General features: G+C 40.2%; 2 protein-coding genes across 2 annotated transcripts; both read right to left on the bottom strand.

Moving 5' to 3' along the window:
• Positions 1 to 2855: 2855 nt before the first annotated feature.
• Positions 2856 to 7913, bottom strand: si:dkey-26c10.5 (uncharacterized protein LOC563797 homolog). The gene is made up of 6 exons (XM_046315108.1): positions 7755 to 7913; positions 4915 to 5019; positions 4412 to 4540; positions 4041 to 4192; positions 3774 to 3871; positions 2856 to 3643 (listed from the first exon to the last, which is right to left on the bottom strand). The coding sequence occupies exons 1-6, from the start codon at positions 7858 to 7860 to the stop codon at positions 3517 to 3519; spliced, it is 717 nt and encodes a 238-aa protein (XP_046171064.1). The 5' UTR covers positions 7861 to 7913; the 3' UTR covers positions 2856 to 3516.
• Positions 7914 to 11348: 3435 nt separating this feature from the next.
• LOC124004743 (gamma-aminobutyric acid receptor-associated protein-like 1) lies at positions 11349 to 14179 on the bottom strand. The gene is made up of 5 exons (XM_046313476.1): positions 13960 to 14179; positions 12820 to 12909; positions 12423 to 12501; positions 12081 to 12199; positions 11349 to 11814 (listed from the first exon to the last, which is right to left on the bottom strand). Exons 2-5 carry the CDS (start codon positions 12907 to 12909, stop codon positions 11749 to 11751), a joined length of 354 nt encoding a protein of 117 aa, XP_046169432.1. The 5' UTR covers positions 13960 to 14179; the 3' UTR covers positions 11349 to 11748.
• Positions 14180 to 16621: the final 2442 nt, after the last annotated feature.

Here is a 16621-nt window from a genome sequence, read left to right on the forward strand (position 1 = left end):
CTGTTTCCCCCTTTCCTCTTTCAACTAGGTTGCTGTGGTCAGAGAGACTTTGTAAATTCCTAAGGATCTCCTCATGGACAAACAGTATTGTTAGGAGAATTATGATTAAATGATTAATTAAATGAACAAATCATTTTAAATGGAACTGTAACTAAGTAAACTTATACTCAGTTTTATTATATCTGATTAACAATATGATTTCATAAGAAGGGATTGTGTGACACGGACAAGGAGTAATTAAAGTTAATGAACACCATTCCAACTAGGAAGAAAGGAATGGTTTGTGGATTAAGTAAACAGATAAGGTAGTTAACCTATGGTTGAACCTACGAAACTGAGCTCTGGGGTGTTTTAGATAAGGCAGTGAATGCATTCCTAGGTTTTCTGTTAATTAGAACTGTCAGCTAAGTGGTGATCGATAATGGTGAGGAGTCAAAAGTTAATTAAGTTTTGTTGTGTGTCCTGTGTATGTGCTAGGGGGTCAGAATGAACTTTGAATGAACTTTTAAAGTTCCCTTTGTCCCGGGCTGGAGGAGGAGATTCATTTTTTAAGCAATGAAATGACGTCATGTTGTTGTATATAAACTGTTGCTCGTGGTAACGTGGCAGCGTGCTCCGAGAATAAATTCTGTTACCTATTATTGAAAAGACTGGTCTCCGTCTATTTTATGCAAATACGAATCTTACAAATTCTCATAAAATAGATTAAGGGAATTCAATTAATGAAAACATATTGGAATAACTAAATTACAGTAACAAGTATAGAGAGAGTAAATTTTCATAGAGGACAAAGGAAATCCTTCCACCTCACAGAACTTGAGGTAAGAACACATTTCATGTTCCGAAAAGTATAAAAGATCGATGAAGAATCCACAAACATAAAGATATAAAACTGTATTTGTTTGTGAAGAATCAACAACAAGTGGGACACAATCATGAAGTGGAACGACATTTATTGGATATTTCAAACTTTTTTAACAAATCAAAAACTGAAAAATTGGGCGTGCAAAATTATTCAGCCCCTTTACTTTCAGTGCAGCAAACTCTCTCCAGAAGTTCAGTGAGGATCTCTGAATGATCCAATGTTGACCTAAATGACTAATGATCTTTATGTTTGAAGCCTGAAATGTGGCAAAAGGTCGCTAACGCAAAGTTCAAGGGGGCCGAATACTTTCGCAAGGCACTGTACAGTACCATTCAAAGGTTTGGATACACCTACTCATTCAAGGGTTTTTCTTTATTTTTACTATTTTATACATTGTATAATGATAGTGAAGACATCAAAAATATGAAATAACACATATGGAATCATGTAGTAACCAAAAAGGTGTTCAAATCAAAATATCTGTTTGAGATTTTTCAAGTATTCACCCTTTGCCTTGATGACAGCATTGCACACTCTTGTCATTTTCTCATCCAGCTTCATGAGATAGTCACCTGCAATGCATTTCAATTAACAGGTGTGCCTTGTTGAAAATTTTTATTTGGAATTTCTTTACTTCTTAATGCGTATGAGCCTATCAGTTGTGTTGTGTTAAGGTAGGGGTGGTATACAGAAGATAGCCCTATTTGGTAAAAGACCAAGTCCATATTATGGCAAGAACAGCTCAAATAAGCAAAGAGAAATTACAATCCATCATTAGTTGAAGATATGAAGGTTGGTCAATCCGGAAAATTTCAAGAACTTTGAAAGCTTCTTCAAGTGCAATCACAAAAGCAATCAAGCGCGATATGAAACTGTCTCTCATGAGGACCGTCACAAGAAATGAAGACCAAGAGTTACCACTGCTGCAAAGGATAAGTTCATTAGAGTTACCAGCCTCAGAAATTGCAGCCCAAATAAATGCTTCACAGGGTTCAAGTAACAGACACATCTCAACATCAACTGATCAGAGGAGACTAAAGGACACCAATAAGAAGAAGAGACTTGCTTGGGCCAAGAAACACAAACAGGAGGAAATCTGTCCTTGGTCTGATGAGTCCATATTTGAGATTATTGGTTCCAACCGCCTTTTCTTTGTGAGACGCAGAGTAGGTGAACAGATGATCTCCACATGTGTGGTTCCCACCGTGAAGCATGGTGAAGGTGTGATGGTGCTTTGCTGGTGACACTGTCTGTGATTTATTTAGAATTCAAGGCACCCTTAACCAGCATGGCTACCACAGCATTCTGCAGCGATATGCCATTCCATCTGGTTTGCGCTTAGTGGGACTATCATTTGTTTTTCAACAGGACAATGACCCAACACACCTCCAGGATGTGTAAGGGCTATTTGACCAAGGAGGAAAGTGATGGAGTGCTGCATCACATGATCTCGGCTCCACAATCACCCGACCTCAACCCAATTGAGATGGTTTGGGATGATTTGGACTGCAGATTGAAAGAAAAGCAGCCAACAAGTGCTCAGCATATGTGGGAACTCATTCGAGACAGTTGGAAAAGCATTCCTCATGTTGCTGTTTGAGAAATGCCAAGAGTGTGCAAAGCTGTCATAAAGGCAAAGGGTGGCTACTTTGAAGAATATAAAATCTATTTTGATTTGTTTAACACTTTTTAGGTTACTACATGATTCCATATGTGTTATTTCATAGTTTTGACGTCTTCTCTACTATTCTACAATGTAGAAAAGAGTAAGAATAAAGAAAAACCCTTGGATGAGTAGGTGTGTCCAAACTTTTGACAGGTACTGTGTTTATGCAGTTTTACATGTCAAAAACAAAATATTTGTACATGGGTATGACTGGGTTGAAATGTAGACTAGATCCATTTTCAATTTTCTTGGACCATATATGTTACTTTATCATTCCAAGTAAAGCACATGAACACGTTTTATGAAAGATTTGATGAGACAGTATAATAACTGATTCTTTATTACATGGACAAATGATATTAAACGTTTGTTTCTTTCAGGATTGTGAATCAGTACTTAAAACCTAATGATTGATTAATGCACATAATCATGTCGCTCATTATCACATTCAAAGGCATTGAGAACACATATAGAAAACATCTCAGCAGAACAAGCAAATGAGTGCAATATACAGTGTTAATCTTTTACATTAGTGCAGATTCTAACTGAAACTGGCAGGCCGACTTGATTGTTCTTCACAAGGCATAACTAACTGTAATGTGATTTTATTTACCATCATTGGTTATACCTGGATGTCTAATGAATGAATTATAACATAGACTTAGGTCATACAGTGTATAATTAAGGTTTAAAAGGCTGTTGATATAGATGTGTAATCATGGGACAAAAGGCTATGGAATAGGACTGAATGATAGAAGTCTAAAGAGAATCCGTATTGACAGGTTTCTTAGTTGGAATATGGCAGTGGCCACTAAACCCTGCTGACCTACATGGTGTACAACACTTAAATGATTCAGCTAATCAAGGTGATTCATTGACTAGCTAAATCATGTGTCTTACTGCTGGGCTGGAACAAAAGCCTGTACATCGTATAGCTCTCCAGGATCAGGGTTGGTGACTACTGGCAGATGGTGAAGTCTGTCCTTTAGCGCCCCCTTTGGCAGATGTAGAAGCTGTACTGGTCACATGATGTGGAGCTCCAGCTTCTCTCAGGAGGATCCCTTCCTGTCAGTAACCCACAATCCCCTTGTCTGTTGGATCCTGACCAGTAACTACCAATGAGAGGAAAGGGAACAACAGCTCAGTACTGTCCATACTAAAATATTACTTGTTTTAATTTCTGTATAACAAAGTCTGTTTGCCATCTTGAAGGCCAATAAACATCATCATCGGTTGTCTCACCTCTGTCCCAGTGCAGTGTTGTTGACCCAAACCCAGTTCCTGGTTCTCTGTCTCAGGCCGATCCAGTACATCAGGTTCCCCTTCTTCGTTAGAAAGGTCTGGGAGAATGCACAGTTTTTATTGGACTATTAGTAACCTTCGTCAATCCAACTGTTATGTATGGTTGTCATACAATCACTGGTGCGTTGCTATCATCACTGTATGGTCACTGGTATACAAAGACGAGAAACAAGAGGTAGAGAGGAGTAACAATTGTAGTAGAACCACCTGCACTGTTCTGTTTGTTATGACAGCCAGATCTGCCCCTCTCTTCTTACACTCGTCCCTGCTCTCGTCCCAGTTCATTCTGTCTCTGGAGAGGAAGTAGCAGGAGCTCTCAAAGTGCAGCCAGCCTTCATCACACATGTGGCAGGCCGGGACTGGAGGAAAGGAGGGAAATTACTCTTCAAGTACAACATGCAGTTCAATTAATACATGTAGGTTCAATTATTATTATTATTAGCATGGTATGAAGTCAAAGAGAAAACATTGTAGTGGTACAATACATCTCAAAGCATTAGATCGATACATCGACAATATGTAGAGCGATATAGTTGAATAGGTTACATTAGACTAACACACCACAGTAGTGGACTCACCCTGGCTCTGTTGTTGGAAGTATTGTGCTTGGCATGTCTGCAGGCTGCACACCTCAGTGGACTGGAACCCCCCCTCTTTAGCCTCAATCCCTTTTTCAGTCCCATGACAGACCTGAGGCTGGGATGGAACTAGAGAATAATGAAGAAAGAAAGAATAAGAGAATGGAATCATATTACACATTTGTTTTGTTCTTTCTTGCATAGAAGGAAGTTTAAACCAACATGCTGGATATTCTATCAAAATAAAATAAAACAATTTTATTTAACCAGGCAAGTCAGTTAAGAACAAATTCTTATTTACAATGACGGCCTAGGAACAGTGGGTTAACTGCCTTGTTCAAGGGCAGAACAACAGATTTTTACCTTGTCAGCTCGGGGAATTGATCGAGCAACTTTTTGGTTACTGGCCCAACGCTCTAACCACTAGGCTACCTGCCATCCCTAAAAGGAGTATTGCCTGTTTCTAAATCACTATTCTAGAATAGAATGTATATGATACTCACATTTGACACAGAGGATGATGATGACGAGCAGTAGAACCAGACAGATGACAGACAGTAGTAAACACACTGCGCGGTACAGACCAACGTTCCCCAGGACCTGCGGGTCTAGACAAGGAAAGAATAGTCTTAAGGGCCATCCACACCAAAGACGATAACTATAACGATAACAATAACATTATACACTGAGTGTACAAAGCATTAGGAACACCTTCCTAATATTGAGTTGGACCCCCTTTAAACCCCCCTTTGTGAAGGGCCTGAATTCGTCAGGACATGGACTCTACAAGGTGTTGAAAAGATTCCACTGGGATGCTGGCCCATGTTGACTCCAATGCTTCCCACAGTTGTGTCAAGTTAGCTGGATGTCCTTTGGGTGCTGGACCATTCTTGACACACAAAGGAAACTGTTGAGCGTGAAAAACTCAGCAGCGTTGCAGTTCCAGACACACTCAAACTGGGACGCCTGGCATCTACTACCTACCATACCCCGATCAAAGACACTTAAATGTTTTGTCTTGCCCATTCACCCTCTGAATGACACACATACACAATCCATGTCTCAATTGTCTCAAAGCTTAAAAACCTTTCAAAGCTGACAGCCGTTCTGCACTGTTTCACTGTGGTTTTAGTCATCAATCTAGCAAGAGGTCAATATTTTATTAATGTAGTAGTGTTTCTCCCCCTAGAAATCTATGATCTTTGGCTTTCACCTGGAATTGAATAAGCCTTTTATATTTTATAATATGTCAATATATAGTTATAATCTGTTTTAGAAACATCTACCCAAAACATTTCACCTTCTTTGTTACATTAATGATAGTCTAAATATGGTAAATTTGTGAACGTCTAAATCAACATTTGGGCCATTTAAACAGCTTGCGTCTCTCCTATAGACAAGGGGAGAAGAGCCATGTAAAGGGCTCGATTTTGTCATTCTGAACATATGCAATGTGTCTGCCTCCAATACTAAATTTTTGACTTCCACACAAAATTACTTCTTTACTTATTTTAGGTTTAAGGAAGTGTGTAGGTTGCAATATTTATCATAAAGCTATGAAAGTAAAGTACATAAAGCTATGTATTTAGATCCGCCTACTCAAGACAAATTCAGCGATTGCTTTGCCATGTCTGTGCCATGAAGCAGTCAAACTGGATAAATGTTTTCCTAAGGACCGCCCCTTTGACCTAATGTTGCAGCGTAGTGATATAAATTGATGTAATGATGCAGCCAAACACAAGAGGGAGGCAAATACCAGTTTATTCGACAGAAGATGTTGACAAGGTCATATGAAGCTTTGTCTTCTGACTTATAAAACTATGGGAAATCAATAAAATAAGTCATGTAAGCATACATATGTTTTAAGTAATTCTAGTGCCCGATTTGGAAAGAGCAGGTGTTCCTAATGTTTTGTACGCTGTGTATAAAAATGTATATATAACTTCAATAACCGCTATTAAGCCTTGCATTTTGAATGCCAGTTTCATTTTGAAATAATAATAATCTAGTCTAGGCCATTTTAATCAGTAATGGATATTTTCTCGACAGTTTACAAGGTTCCCAAAAGGCACATTAGCAGGCCAGTCAGAGTGTTTATTTGTCCGGATGTATTGGCATTAACATATACAGTACCTGTCAAAAGTTTGGACACACCTACTCATTCAAGGGTTTTTCTTTATTTGTACTATTTTCCACATTTTAGAATAGTGACCCAACACACCTCCAGCCAAAAGGTGCTCAGCATATGTGGGAACTCGTTCAAAACTGTTGGAAAAGCATTCCTCATGAAGCTGGCTGAGAGAATGCCAAGAGTGTGCAAAGCTGTCATCAAGGCAAAGGGTGGCTACTTTGAAGAATCTCAAATATCAAATATATTTAGATTTTTTTAAACCTTTTTTGGTTACTACATGATTCCATATGTGTTATTTCATAATTGATGTCTTCACTATTATTATACAATATAGAAAATAGTAAAACATAAAGAAAAACCCTTGAATGAGAAGGTGTGAAAATATGGCCTTATAATGATATGGGCTGTTTGTCATGGATCATCATTCTCCCAAGTCGTCCTATATCAGCAGTGGTGAAAAAAGTACTGAAATATCATACTTGAATAAAAGTAAAGATACCTTAATAGAAAATGACTCAATTAAAAGTGAAAGTTAATCCAGTAAAATACTACCTGAGTAAAAGTCAAATAGTATTGTTATAAACGTACTTAAGTATCAAATTAAAAGTATTAATAATGCCTAATTCCTTAAATTAATCAAACCAGACGGCACAATTTGTATTACATTTTTTATTTACGGATAGCCAGAGGCACACACCAACATGAATTTACAAATGAAGCATTTGTGTTTAGGTAGTCCGCCAGATCAGAGGCAGTAGGGATGACCCGGGATGTTCTCTTGATAAGTGCTTGACTTGGACCATTTTCCTGTCAAAATGTAACGAGTACTTTTGGGTGTCACGAAAATGTACGAAGTAAAAAGTTAATTATTTTCTTAAGGCAAGTTATCTGTTCCCTCCTCTATGAGCAGCCTCACGCAGCTAGAACCAAGAACGCATTGTTGATTGTTTGTTGATGTTTTATCGTCAGGGGACAGGGGGAAATCGCTCTGAAAGTGACCGCTAACGATAGATCTCGTTATCCACTGCTTTTGTAGTTATCGTTGTAGTGTGAACGCTCCTGTTCACTTGAATTAGAACGATTTTAATTGTTTGATGTTATAGTTCGTTATCGGTATCGTTCTTGGACGGCCCTGGCTTTGTTATGTGGCATATGGCACAATCAGACATTTTATAAGCAATCACTACGAGCAACAATTGAAATCCTGCTTACCTTCCCCTTGCTGCTTCTTCACTTCAACCGAAAACTTTGCGTTTGCCTCATCTGGTAATTTGTGATTCCCTCCACTTCCTACAATACGGCAAAACTTGATATACATTGCTGCTGTTCCTGACCCACCGACTGTGACTATAAAGCACTGTGGCTTTAAAAAACCTCCCTCTCCGTCTCTATAGCAACGTGCCCCTTTTAGATTTATAATTAATTCCTGTAACACAATACTCAGTCTGTCCCAAAATCTGTTTGCTGCTGCTGCTACTCTCTATCTCTGCTGTGTGTGTGATAAGACAGAGTTCTGAACAACTGTCTGGAGAGATATCTAGTCCTTGGAGAGATATCTAGTCCTTGGAGAGATATCTAGTCCTTGGAGAGATAGCTAGTCCTTGGAGAGATAGCTAGTCCTTGGAGAGATAGCTAGTCCTTGTAGAGATATCTAGTCCTTGGAGAGATATCTAGTCCTTGGAGAGATATCTAGTCCTTGGAGAGATATCTAGTCCTTGGAGAGATATCCAGTCCTTGGAGAGATATCCAGTCCTTGGAGAGATATCTAGTCCTTGGAGAGATATCCAGTCCTTGGAGAGATATCTAGTCCTTGGAGAGATATCCAGTCCTTGGAGAGATATCTAGTCCTTGGAGAGATATCTAGTCCTTGGAGAGATATCCAGTCCTTGGAGAGATATCTAGTCCTTGGAGAGATATCTAGTCCTTGGAGAGATATCTAGTCCTTGGAGAGATATCCAGTCCTTGGAGAGATATCCAGTCCTTGGAGAGATATCTAATCCTTGGAGAGATATCCAGTCCTTGGAGAGATATCTAGTCCTTGGAGAGATATCCAGTCCTTGGAGAGATATCTAGTCCTTGGAGAGATATCTAGTCCTTGGAGAGATATCCAGTCCTTGGAGAGATATCTAGTCCTTGGAGAGATATCTAGTCCTTGGAGAGATATCTAGTCCTTGGAGAGATATCTAGTCCTTGGAGAGATATCTAGTCCTTGGAGCGATATCTAGTCCTTGGAGAGATATCCAGTCCTTGGAGAGATATCTAGTCCTTGGAGAGATATCCAGTTCTTGGAGAGATATCTAGTCCTTGGAGAGATATCTAGTCCTTGGAGAGATATCTAGTCCTTGGAGAGATATCTAGTCCTTGGAGAGATATCCATTCCTTGGAGAGATGTCCATTCAGCCCTGCAGTGTTTCTCAACAATAGATTGGGCTTCTGCTTGGAGGTCTGCTATTATCATGTCTCAGCCTTGATTGTCAGACAGACAAACAGGTCCTTCCCTGCCAGATGGCTTTCATTATGTTACAAGCTAGATAATATTCTCCCCTAAAATGAGACATTTTGGAACATTGACATTCTGTTTTTGTTATAACAACCTCACCTGTAACATGCAAACTGCAAGCTGCACTCCACACCCAACATTAATAGTAGGCTAGACCAAGGAAATGTGTCAATCAAAATTTGGAAATGCGAAAACTGTACTTTCACTGTAGTACTGACCACTATTTTTCTCACTCACACACAATCTTTCAGTCTCTCTATATTCCTCGTGTTCCTCTATTCTTCCTCTCTTGCGTATTAAAAGTAGAAATAATGTATTTCACTTTAATAGGACATTTAAGACCTCCATTTATTTAGGATTAGTTCAGACATATGTAATAATCATGTAATTACATTTTTACATTTACATTTAAGTCATTTAGCAGACGCTCTTATCCAGAGCGACTTACAAATTGGTGCATTCACCTTATGACATCCAGTGGAACAGTCACTTTACAATAGTGCATCTAAATCTTAAAGGGGGGGGGGTGAGAGGGATTACTTATCCTATCCTAGGTATTCCTTAAAGAGGTGGGGTTTCAGGTGTCTCCGGAAGGTGGTGATTGACTCCGCTGTCCTGGCGTCGTGAGGGAGTTTGTTCCACCATTGGGGGGCTAGAGCAGCGAACAGTTTTCGCTATTAATTATAATAATATTTGGGGTTTAGGCCAGGCATCTGTAAAGCACTTTGTGACATTTGCTTATGTAATAAAGGGATTTATAAAATGTATTTAATTGATCAAATTTGATGAATAATATAATAACTGTGCTGTAGCCACCTGTATCTGATGTACCTGGTCTGTCTTTGGCACAGGGCTGGCCAGGAGAAGCTTCAGCATAAATGTCCTCAGATGAACTCTTCAGTTTGGAGTAGACTGTAGATTCAGCTTCCTCGACTGACAGACATGCAGACATACAAATATGTGGAAGCTTAGGACCAAATTAATCATCTCAGAACACAACCAAAAATTGCATATAGCCTAAGACATTTTTTTTAAAGGATTAAACCTACAGTAAGAGAAATTAAAATATGCTGATGTATTCAGAGGAAAGTGGTTTACCCCAGTAGCTGAAGTTTGGTGCTGAAAATGTTCTCTTTCTTTACCTGAGGTCTCCAGAATTCTCTGACTCTCGTCCACTTCCACGACTCTTTCCTCCTCTCGGGGCCTTCTTGTATCTCCATGATTCTCTCGTTTTCTGTCTGACTCTCGTCCACTTCCACGACTCTTTCCTCCTCTCGGGGCCTTCTTGTATCTCCATGATTCTCTCGTTTTCTGTCTGACTCTCGTCCACTTCCACGACTCTTTCCTCCTCTCGGGGCCTTCTTGTATCTCCATGATTCTCTCGTTTTCTGTCTGACTCTCGTCCACTTCCACGACTCTTTCCTCCTCTCGGGGGCTTCTTGTATCTCCATGATTCTCTCGTTTTCTGTCTGACTCTCGTCCACTTCCACGACTCTTTCCTCCTCTCGGGGCCTTCTTGTATCTCCATGATTCTCTCGTTTTCTGTCTGACTCTCGTCCACTTCCACGACTCTTTCCTCCTCTCGGGGCCTTCTTGTATCTCCATGATTCTCTCGTTTTCTGTCTGACTCTCGTCCACTTCCACGACTCTTTCCTCCTCTCGGGGCCTTCTTGTATCTCCATGATTCTCTCGTTTTCTGTCTGACTCTCGTCCACTTCCACGACTCTTTCCTTCTCTCTGGGTTTTCTTGTATCTCCATGATTCTCTCGTTTTCTGTCTGGGTCTAGAACTTTCTATTTCCCTGGAAAGCCTATAAGCCTGTTCAGCAAAAACTCCAGAAAGTTACTTGTGTAGCAAGTCTCCCACACACAAACCAAATATGTCTATTTAAATTATCTCCCTTAGTCTCTGTAGCTAGTGTCACTTGAATACAAAATAAACCATGTGCAAAGTGATCCCTCCTGTCATTTAAAGGTTACACTTCCTCACTGATTTATATTTGGCTCACTCACTCTTTTTTTTTTTATAAAAGATGATTCGTCATTCCCATTCGCCATTACTGAGTGTCAGCAATTGATTTTAATTGGGATATTTATGGGAAATGAGATTGACAAAATTAATTGCACAGTATATCCAAATGTAACATATTACATTTAGAAAACTTAGAAATACATGTCTTACATTCACAACTTGAGATGGGATGAGATGGGGACAGTTTGTGAAGTGATATTGTGATGTGAAAACACATATGCGCACACAAACTTGCTCGAATAAAACAAAAAAAATTAAATGACAAACTGCAGAACTAGCAAACCATGCATTTTTTATTTTATTTTCCACAAAAACTCATGATATTAATTTACAAAAAAATACAATTTGCATTAAATACAGATGACTGGCTGAGAAAAAAAATATGGAAATCAAGAGCTTTCCACTTAACACTCTTCTTTTACTGAAATCTTTTTCACTCCCCCTATTTCCAACTACCCCGTTATTTTTCAAATTCAGAATGGCTTACCATGGTTTAGAGTATACTGACACAGAATGTAATCACCCCAAAAATACTGACAAAATTTATAAAAACCTTACCCACTAACTGTCCTCCCCACAGCCATCTCCTAAATAGTTAAGAATAAGTGGTGAAATATTACAAAGAGCTCTCTTCATCTCCTGTCTTTCTCTCTCTTTCCTCCTTTTTGTCCCGTCTCAGGCACCGTAGACACTCTCGTTACTGTAGGTCATGTATAGGAACAGGTCCTCTTCATGGTGCTCCTGTGAGGGACCAGGGAGGACACGGACAGGGAGAGAAGTAAGGATTTAAAATGGCAAAAGCAGAACTGTTGATAATAACTGAAGTATGTACACTGAATAAAACATGATATTGTAATCGTTTATAACATAGGCAAAACCCACGCAACACAATCTCAATGTAATGGAGTTGTGTCACTGATAGTGAGGGAATGCCTGGCATCTGGATCTGGCGTTAGGGGGCCATGGGGATAGGATACAAGGTTGTGTCAGTGTGCATGTGTGTTTACCTCATAGACAGCGGAGAGAGGAGAACTGGATGGGGGAAGGGAGTTGTTGACGAAAAAGAAGAGAGCCTCCTCAGGTCTCATAGACACACGCTGTCGGATCAGGAAGCACAGTTGACCCACTGAGAGAGAAAAATAGAGAGATGCTCAGGCAGACACTTACAGAACAAAACTAACACATTATATAGACTTTCATTTCAAAAGAAGAGGAAGAGTGGCGCTATAGTGGAGAAAATAGGGAAGGTGGAGAGAAGGAAGAGAGGGAAGGGAAGAGGGTGAGAACAAGGTCATGAGTTGGGAGAGAGTTAATAATTGTGAGAAAGACAGACATCTCGTCAGTTTCACCTGTGAGGTCAGAGGGTACGAGGTACTTCTTCTTGTCCAGGTCAGGAGCTCTTGACCTGGCAGCCCTCTCCACAATGATCTGGTTTAGGAGGGAACACAGTACTTGATCAGTAATTACACACTGCACCATCATGTCCCATTCAACTGGAGCCAAGAATCTTGGCATGTAACCTATCTGACCTTAATAATACCTTACTAGCTTCATTTCCCTTCATCCTATGCCAGGATCACTTATCAGCTGATAAAAAGGATGGACAGGGTTTTTAGGCCCTGAAAATTAATTCACAATCACATGAGTGTGATGTCCTTTAAGATCAGTGGCGAATGGTCATAAGAGAAAGGAGTTAAGGAGAGGAAGCTATTCAACACTACTGGCATTTATTCTGTTCACACTCACCGGTATCTTGTCAGGATGCTTGGCTCGCACCCTCTCACCCTCTGCCCTCCTCACCTCCAGTGGTACAGAGCGCTGGTACTGACTGTCCATCTACAGAGACACACAGGGACGGGTCAACAGTGGTTAACATTTGATAATACATCATAAGCACCGTTATATCATTGCAACAACACTGTATCTGTATATTGTTGTTATTTGCAGTTGTGCATATAATAATGCCATATAAAATATGTTAATTGATGTTCTGTAAGTCGCTCTGGATAAGAGCGTCTGCTAAATGACTTAAATGTTCTTAAAACAACACCTATTCTAATGTGTATAGTCAATTAAAAAGTATAATATAGCCTAGCCAGCTCTGACTGTATGTGTGAAGACTGGAGCCACCTATCAGCTGTAAACACCACCCTGTCTTGATATGAAGGTACACATGACCATGATGAGATAATGGATCAGGTACACAAAAGCAAACTCGTCAGGGAGAGTCAGATAGGCTATTTTATTAGGTCTTGACAACTCAATCATTTAAATAATGTATTGTATGTAGACGGGCCTACAATGTTTATAACGTTTCTCTATTTTCTTTCAACTTTATAAATGTGATATCCATATATAGGCTTATATTTGCTCTTGTTGGTAAACTAAATATTGAGATTAGATATGAAATTGTACAATTTAGTCTACATTACGTGAACGCACTGGCTTGCTTTCTAGTGGATACATTAATTAGCTACACAGCTTATTTACAAACAAGGTAACGTTAGCTAAAAATGTATTATCATAATAGCTACAGGTTGAATTCTGCATAGCCCTGTTTCAATCACAGCCAACTACAGTAGCCTACTGTTGTGGTTTTTCAGACAATGGCAAGGTGGCCACGTCATTATTTACAGTTTTGGGCTTGGTCAGCTGAGTAGGCGAAGGGTAACGTCAGCTGCCTCCAGTAGCTAGTTTACGTTGCAAGCGGATGTTATGGCGAATCCTTATCGCTGGGTGAAAAACGTATTCACAATGGCATCCAAAAGAGAGCCAATACCTGCCAACAAATCTTTCGAAGCCAATGAGATATTTTTGCGAGATTGAGGAATATGCTGCACGATGTCAAAGCGAATACAAGGAATAGTAAACAGTCAAGACACTCACCTTCTTTGGAAAAACGTAATAAAAACAAATACAAGTGAAAATTCCACACCGATCTTTCCCGCCGACTCTTCACGTAATCAACGTTTTCATATAATGAGTACGACGAACATTACTTTTGTATTAAATTATTTAAACGAAATATATTCTTAAATAGCCGACTGTTCTAACTAGCTAGCTACTTCTTGACCCAGAAACAACAACAAATACAGTCACGCCCAATTTGAGTTATTTAGACCAACGAACGTCCTTCGCGTTGATGGACAACGTTTTTAACCACTTGGGCTGAGTAGGGGGACGGCGTTTAAGTTTGTTTACAATGCTCCCATTGGAGTAATAGTGCTGTTTCCCGCCTCCCTGACTCGGTTTTTGCTTGAATTACGTTTTAGTCAACCAATTAAATTGTTGGAAAACTGGGCCAGGAGCTGTTTCCTCTACGTGCCAGACGATGCATTCAACTTGTCCTGTAAAAAGTACACCTTAAATCAGAGCTGTAAACGGATCGAAGCGAACTCTTTCAGTTGAAATGGAGTCCCTAGAGAAAGCAAGAACAACATGGTTGTCAGGAGTAGTGCAGTATTATCATAAGGAGACGTATACTTGGAATACGGCGGAGGAATGGAGGGATAAAGAGAGGGAGAGGAGGGTGAGCTTGAGTCGGATAAAAATGGTGGGGAAAAGGGAGATTGTTTGTTAAAGAATGGTAGAAAGTGTAAGCAGAGGGAGCTGAAGACAGGAGGAGAAATGGAAGTGAATGAGGATGAAGTATCGGAGGTTGTAGGTGTGGTGAAGTTATCAGAGACCGAAGTATGCACAAAGGATCAGGAAAAAGAGGAGTTTGGTACAGGAGTGAAGTTTATGGAAAAAGTGGACTCTTTCCTTTTGGCAGTTCCATTTGTGGTTTAACAGTGGTTGAAAAAAAAGAGTTGGGTAATGTGGAATCGGTGAGGGGAACCAGAAGTGGTCTAGTGATAATTGTTTGTGTTTCTGTTGGTCAGAGGGGAAATGCGCTTGGAATAAAACAAATGAGAGCAAGAAAAGTGAATAGTTTAACTCTCAAGAAAAGGGCACCAATGAAAGGAGTGATTCCTGGGGTAGCAGTAAAAGTTGACCAGCTGAGGGGAAAGATTTCCGGTGTATGTGATGCTCGTCATTTGATGCGAAGCAGACAGGTTGGCAAGAGTGGGGAGTCATTTTCTGTTCTTTTGCGTTTTGAAGACGAGTCTTCGCTCGAAAAGGTTAAGTTAGTTATCCTGTGCAAGCGTATGTGCCTAATACATTACAATGTTACAGGTGTCAAGCTTATGGGCATGTGGCAGCAGTGTGTAGGAGGGTGGGTCCAAGGTGTGGAAAAATGAGCCAAAGGGCATGAGACAAAGGAATGTGTAACATTGGGGAAAGTAGTGGTATGTGTTAATTGAAGGGGTGCCCATGGGCCTGGGAATCAGAAATGCCCCGTGCGATAGAGGCAGGTTGAGGTTTCCAGGGTTAGAGTAGTGCAGAAGTTGTCATATGCTGAGGCAGTGAAGAAAGTAGAGGAAGATGGGTTAAGGGGGAGGAATGGTGAGAGTACTAGAGACATACCAGTACAGGGGGATAGACCAAAAAGTTAAATACATTTCAGTAAGATTGGATTTTTAGCATTTATAGCAATGGTTATCAACTGTACTGCAGGGATGGAATGTAAGTCACAGAAAATTGAGGTTGTGGTGGCAGCTGGAGAGAGGTAATTGGGTGTGCAAGGTTTGACATCAGAAGAGTTACAGGGTGTGTTAAGTGGTAATGCCCCATCCTTTCATGACAATGGCATGAGGTAGGAATTAATAAATATAATTAGTGAAGTAGGTGGGTGTCAATTTTATTTGATATCATTTTGAAATTAGTGAACTGTTAGTGTGTAGTGTTGGGGGAAAAAGCAACACAATAAGACTAAGGTATGTTGTGTATTCCCACAACCAATCAGGAAGTGGGTGGTTCTGTCTTCCTTACCGTCGCTGCTCTGCTGGTGGACGAGAATGACCTCAGCCTTCTCCAGGGACAGCTCATCTGGTTGGTGGGCAACGAAGGCTCGGATGCACTGCGTCTGAGTGGGAGAGAGGGTCAGAGGTCAAATACAGCAGGGTCAAGATGTCCCCATTGTCTGGCCATGCTAGGCTGGATGGCAATATAGCAATTTTCAACCCACCTTGTTCTGCAGAGTAGTCAATAACAGGATGGGGCCCGGAGACAGCTGAGGTCCAACACAATTTATACTTTTGAAATTAGTGAGTTGTTAGGGAGTGTAGTGTTAGATTTAATTAGTAAATTTGTATTTTTCAAGCAAAGTATAAGGGAGTTGTACTCCAGTCTAGTAGGTGGCGGTAATGCAACAAATTGGATGCCCCCCGCCGTTAAGCCTCATAGAAGAAGGGTTGTAAACGTAGTTGTGTTCAGTCCTTTGACCAGGGTCTACGATTGATTTTAGCCCTAAAGTCTGTGGCGTAGGCCAAGTTCTCCTGCTGTTCCAATTTCACTATTTGCTATCAAAAACAAAAGTCAGAAAAGGATAAATGTATTTCACATAAGCCTACATTGATTTACAGGTGGAGGACAAGTAATATTCATGAGTATCGTCATTTATTTCCATAGCATACTTTCTCAGTCTCCTCAACACAGACAGAACTGC

The sequence above is a fragment of the Oncorhynchus gorbuscha genome, linkage group LG19 (genome assembly GCF_021184085.1).
Source record: "Oncorhynchus gorbuscha isolate QuinsamMale2020 ecotype Even-year linkage group LG19, OgorEven_v1.0, whole genome shotgun sequence".
NCBI classification, from domain to species: Eukaryota; Metazoa; Chordata; class Actinopteri; order Salmoniformes; family Salmonidae; genus Oncorhynchus; species Oncorhynchus gorbuscha.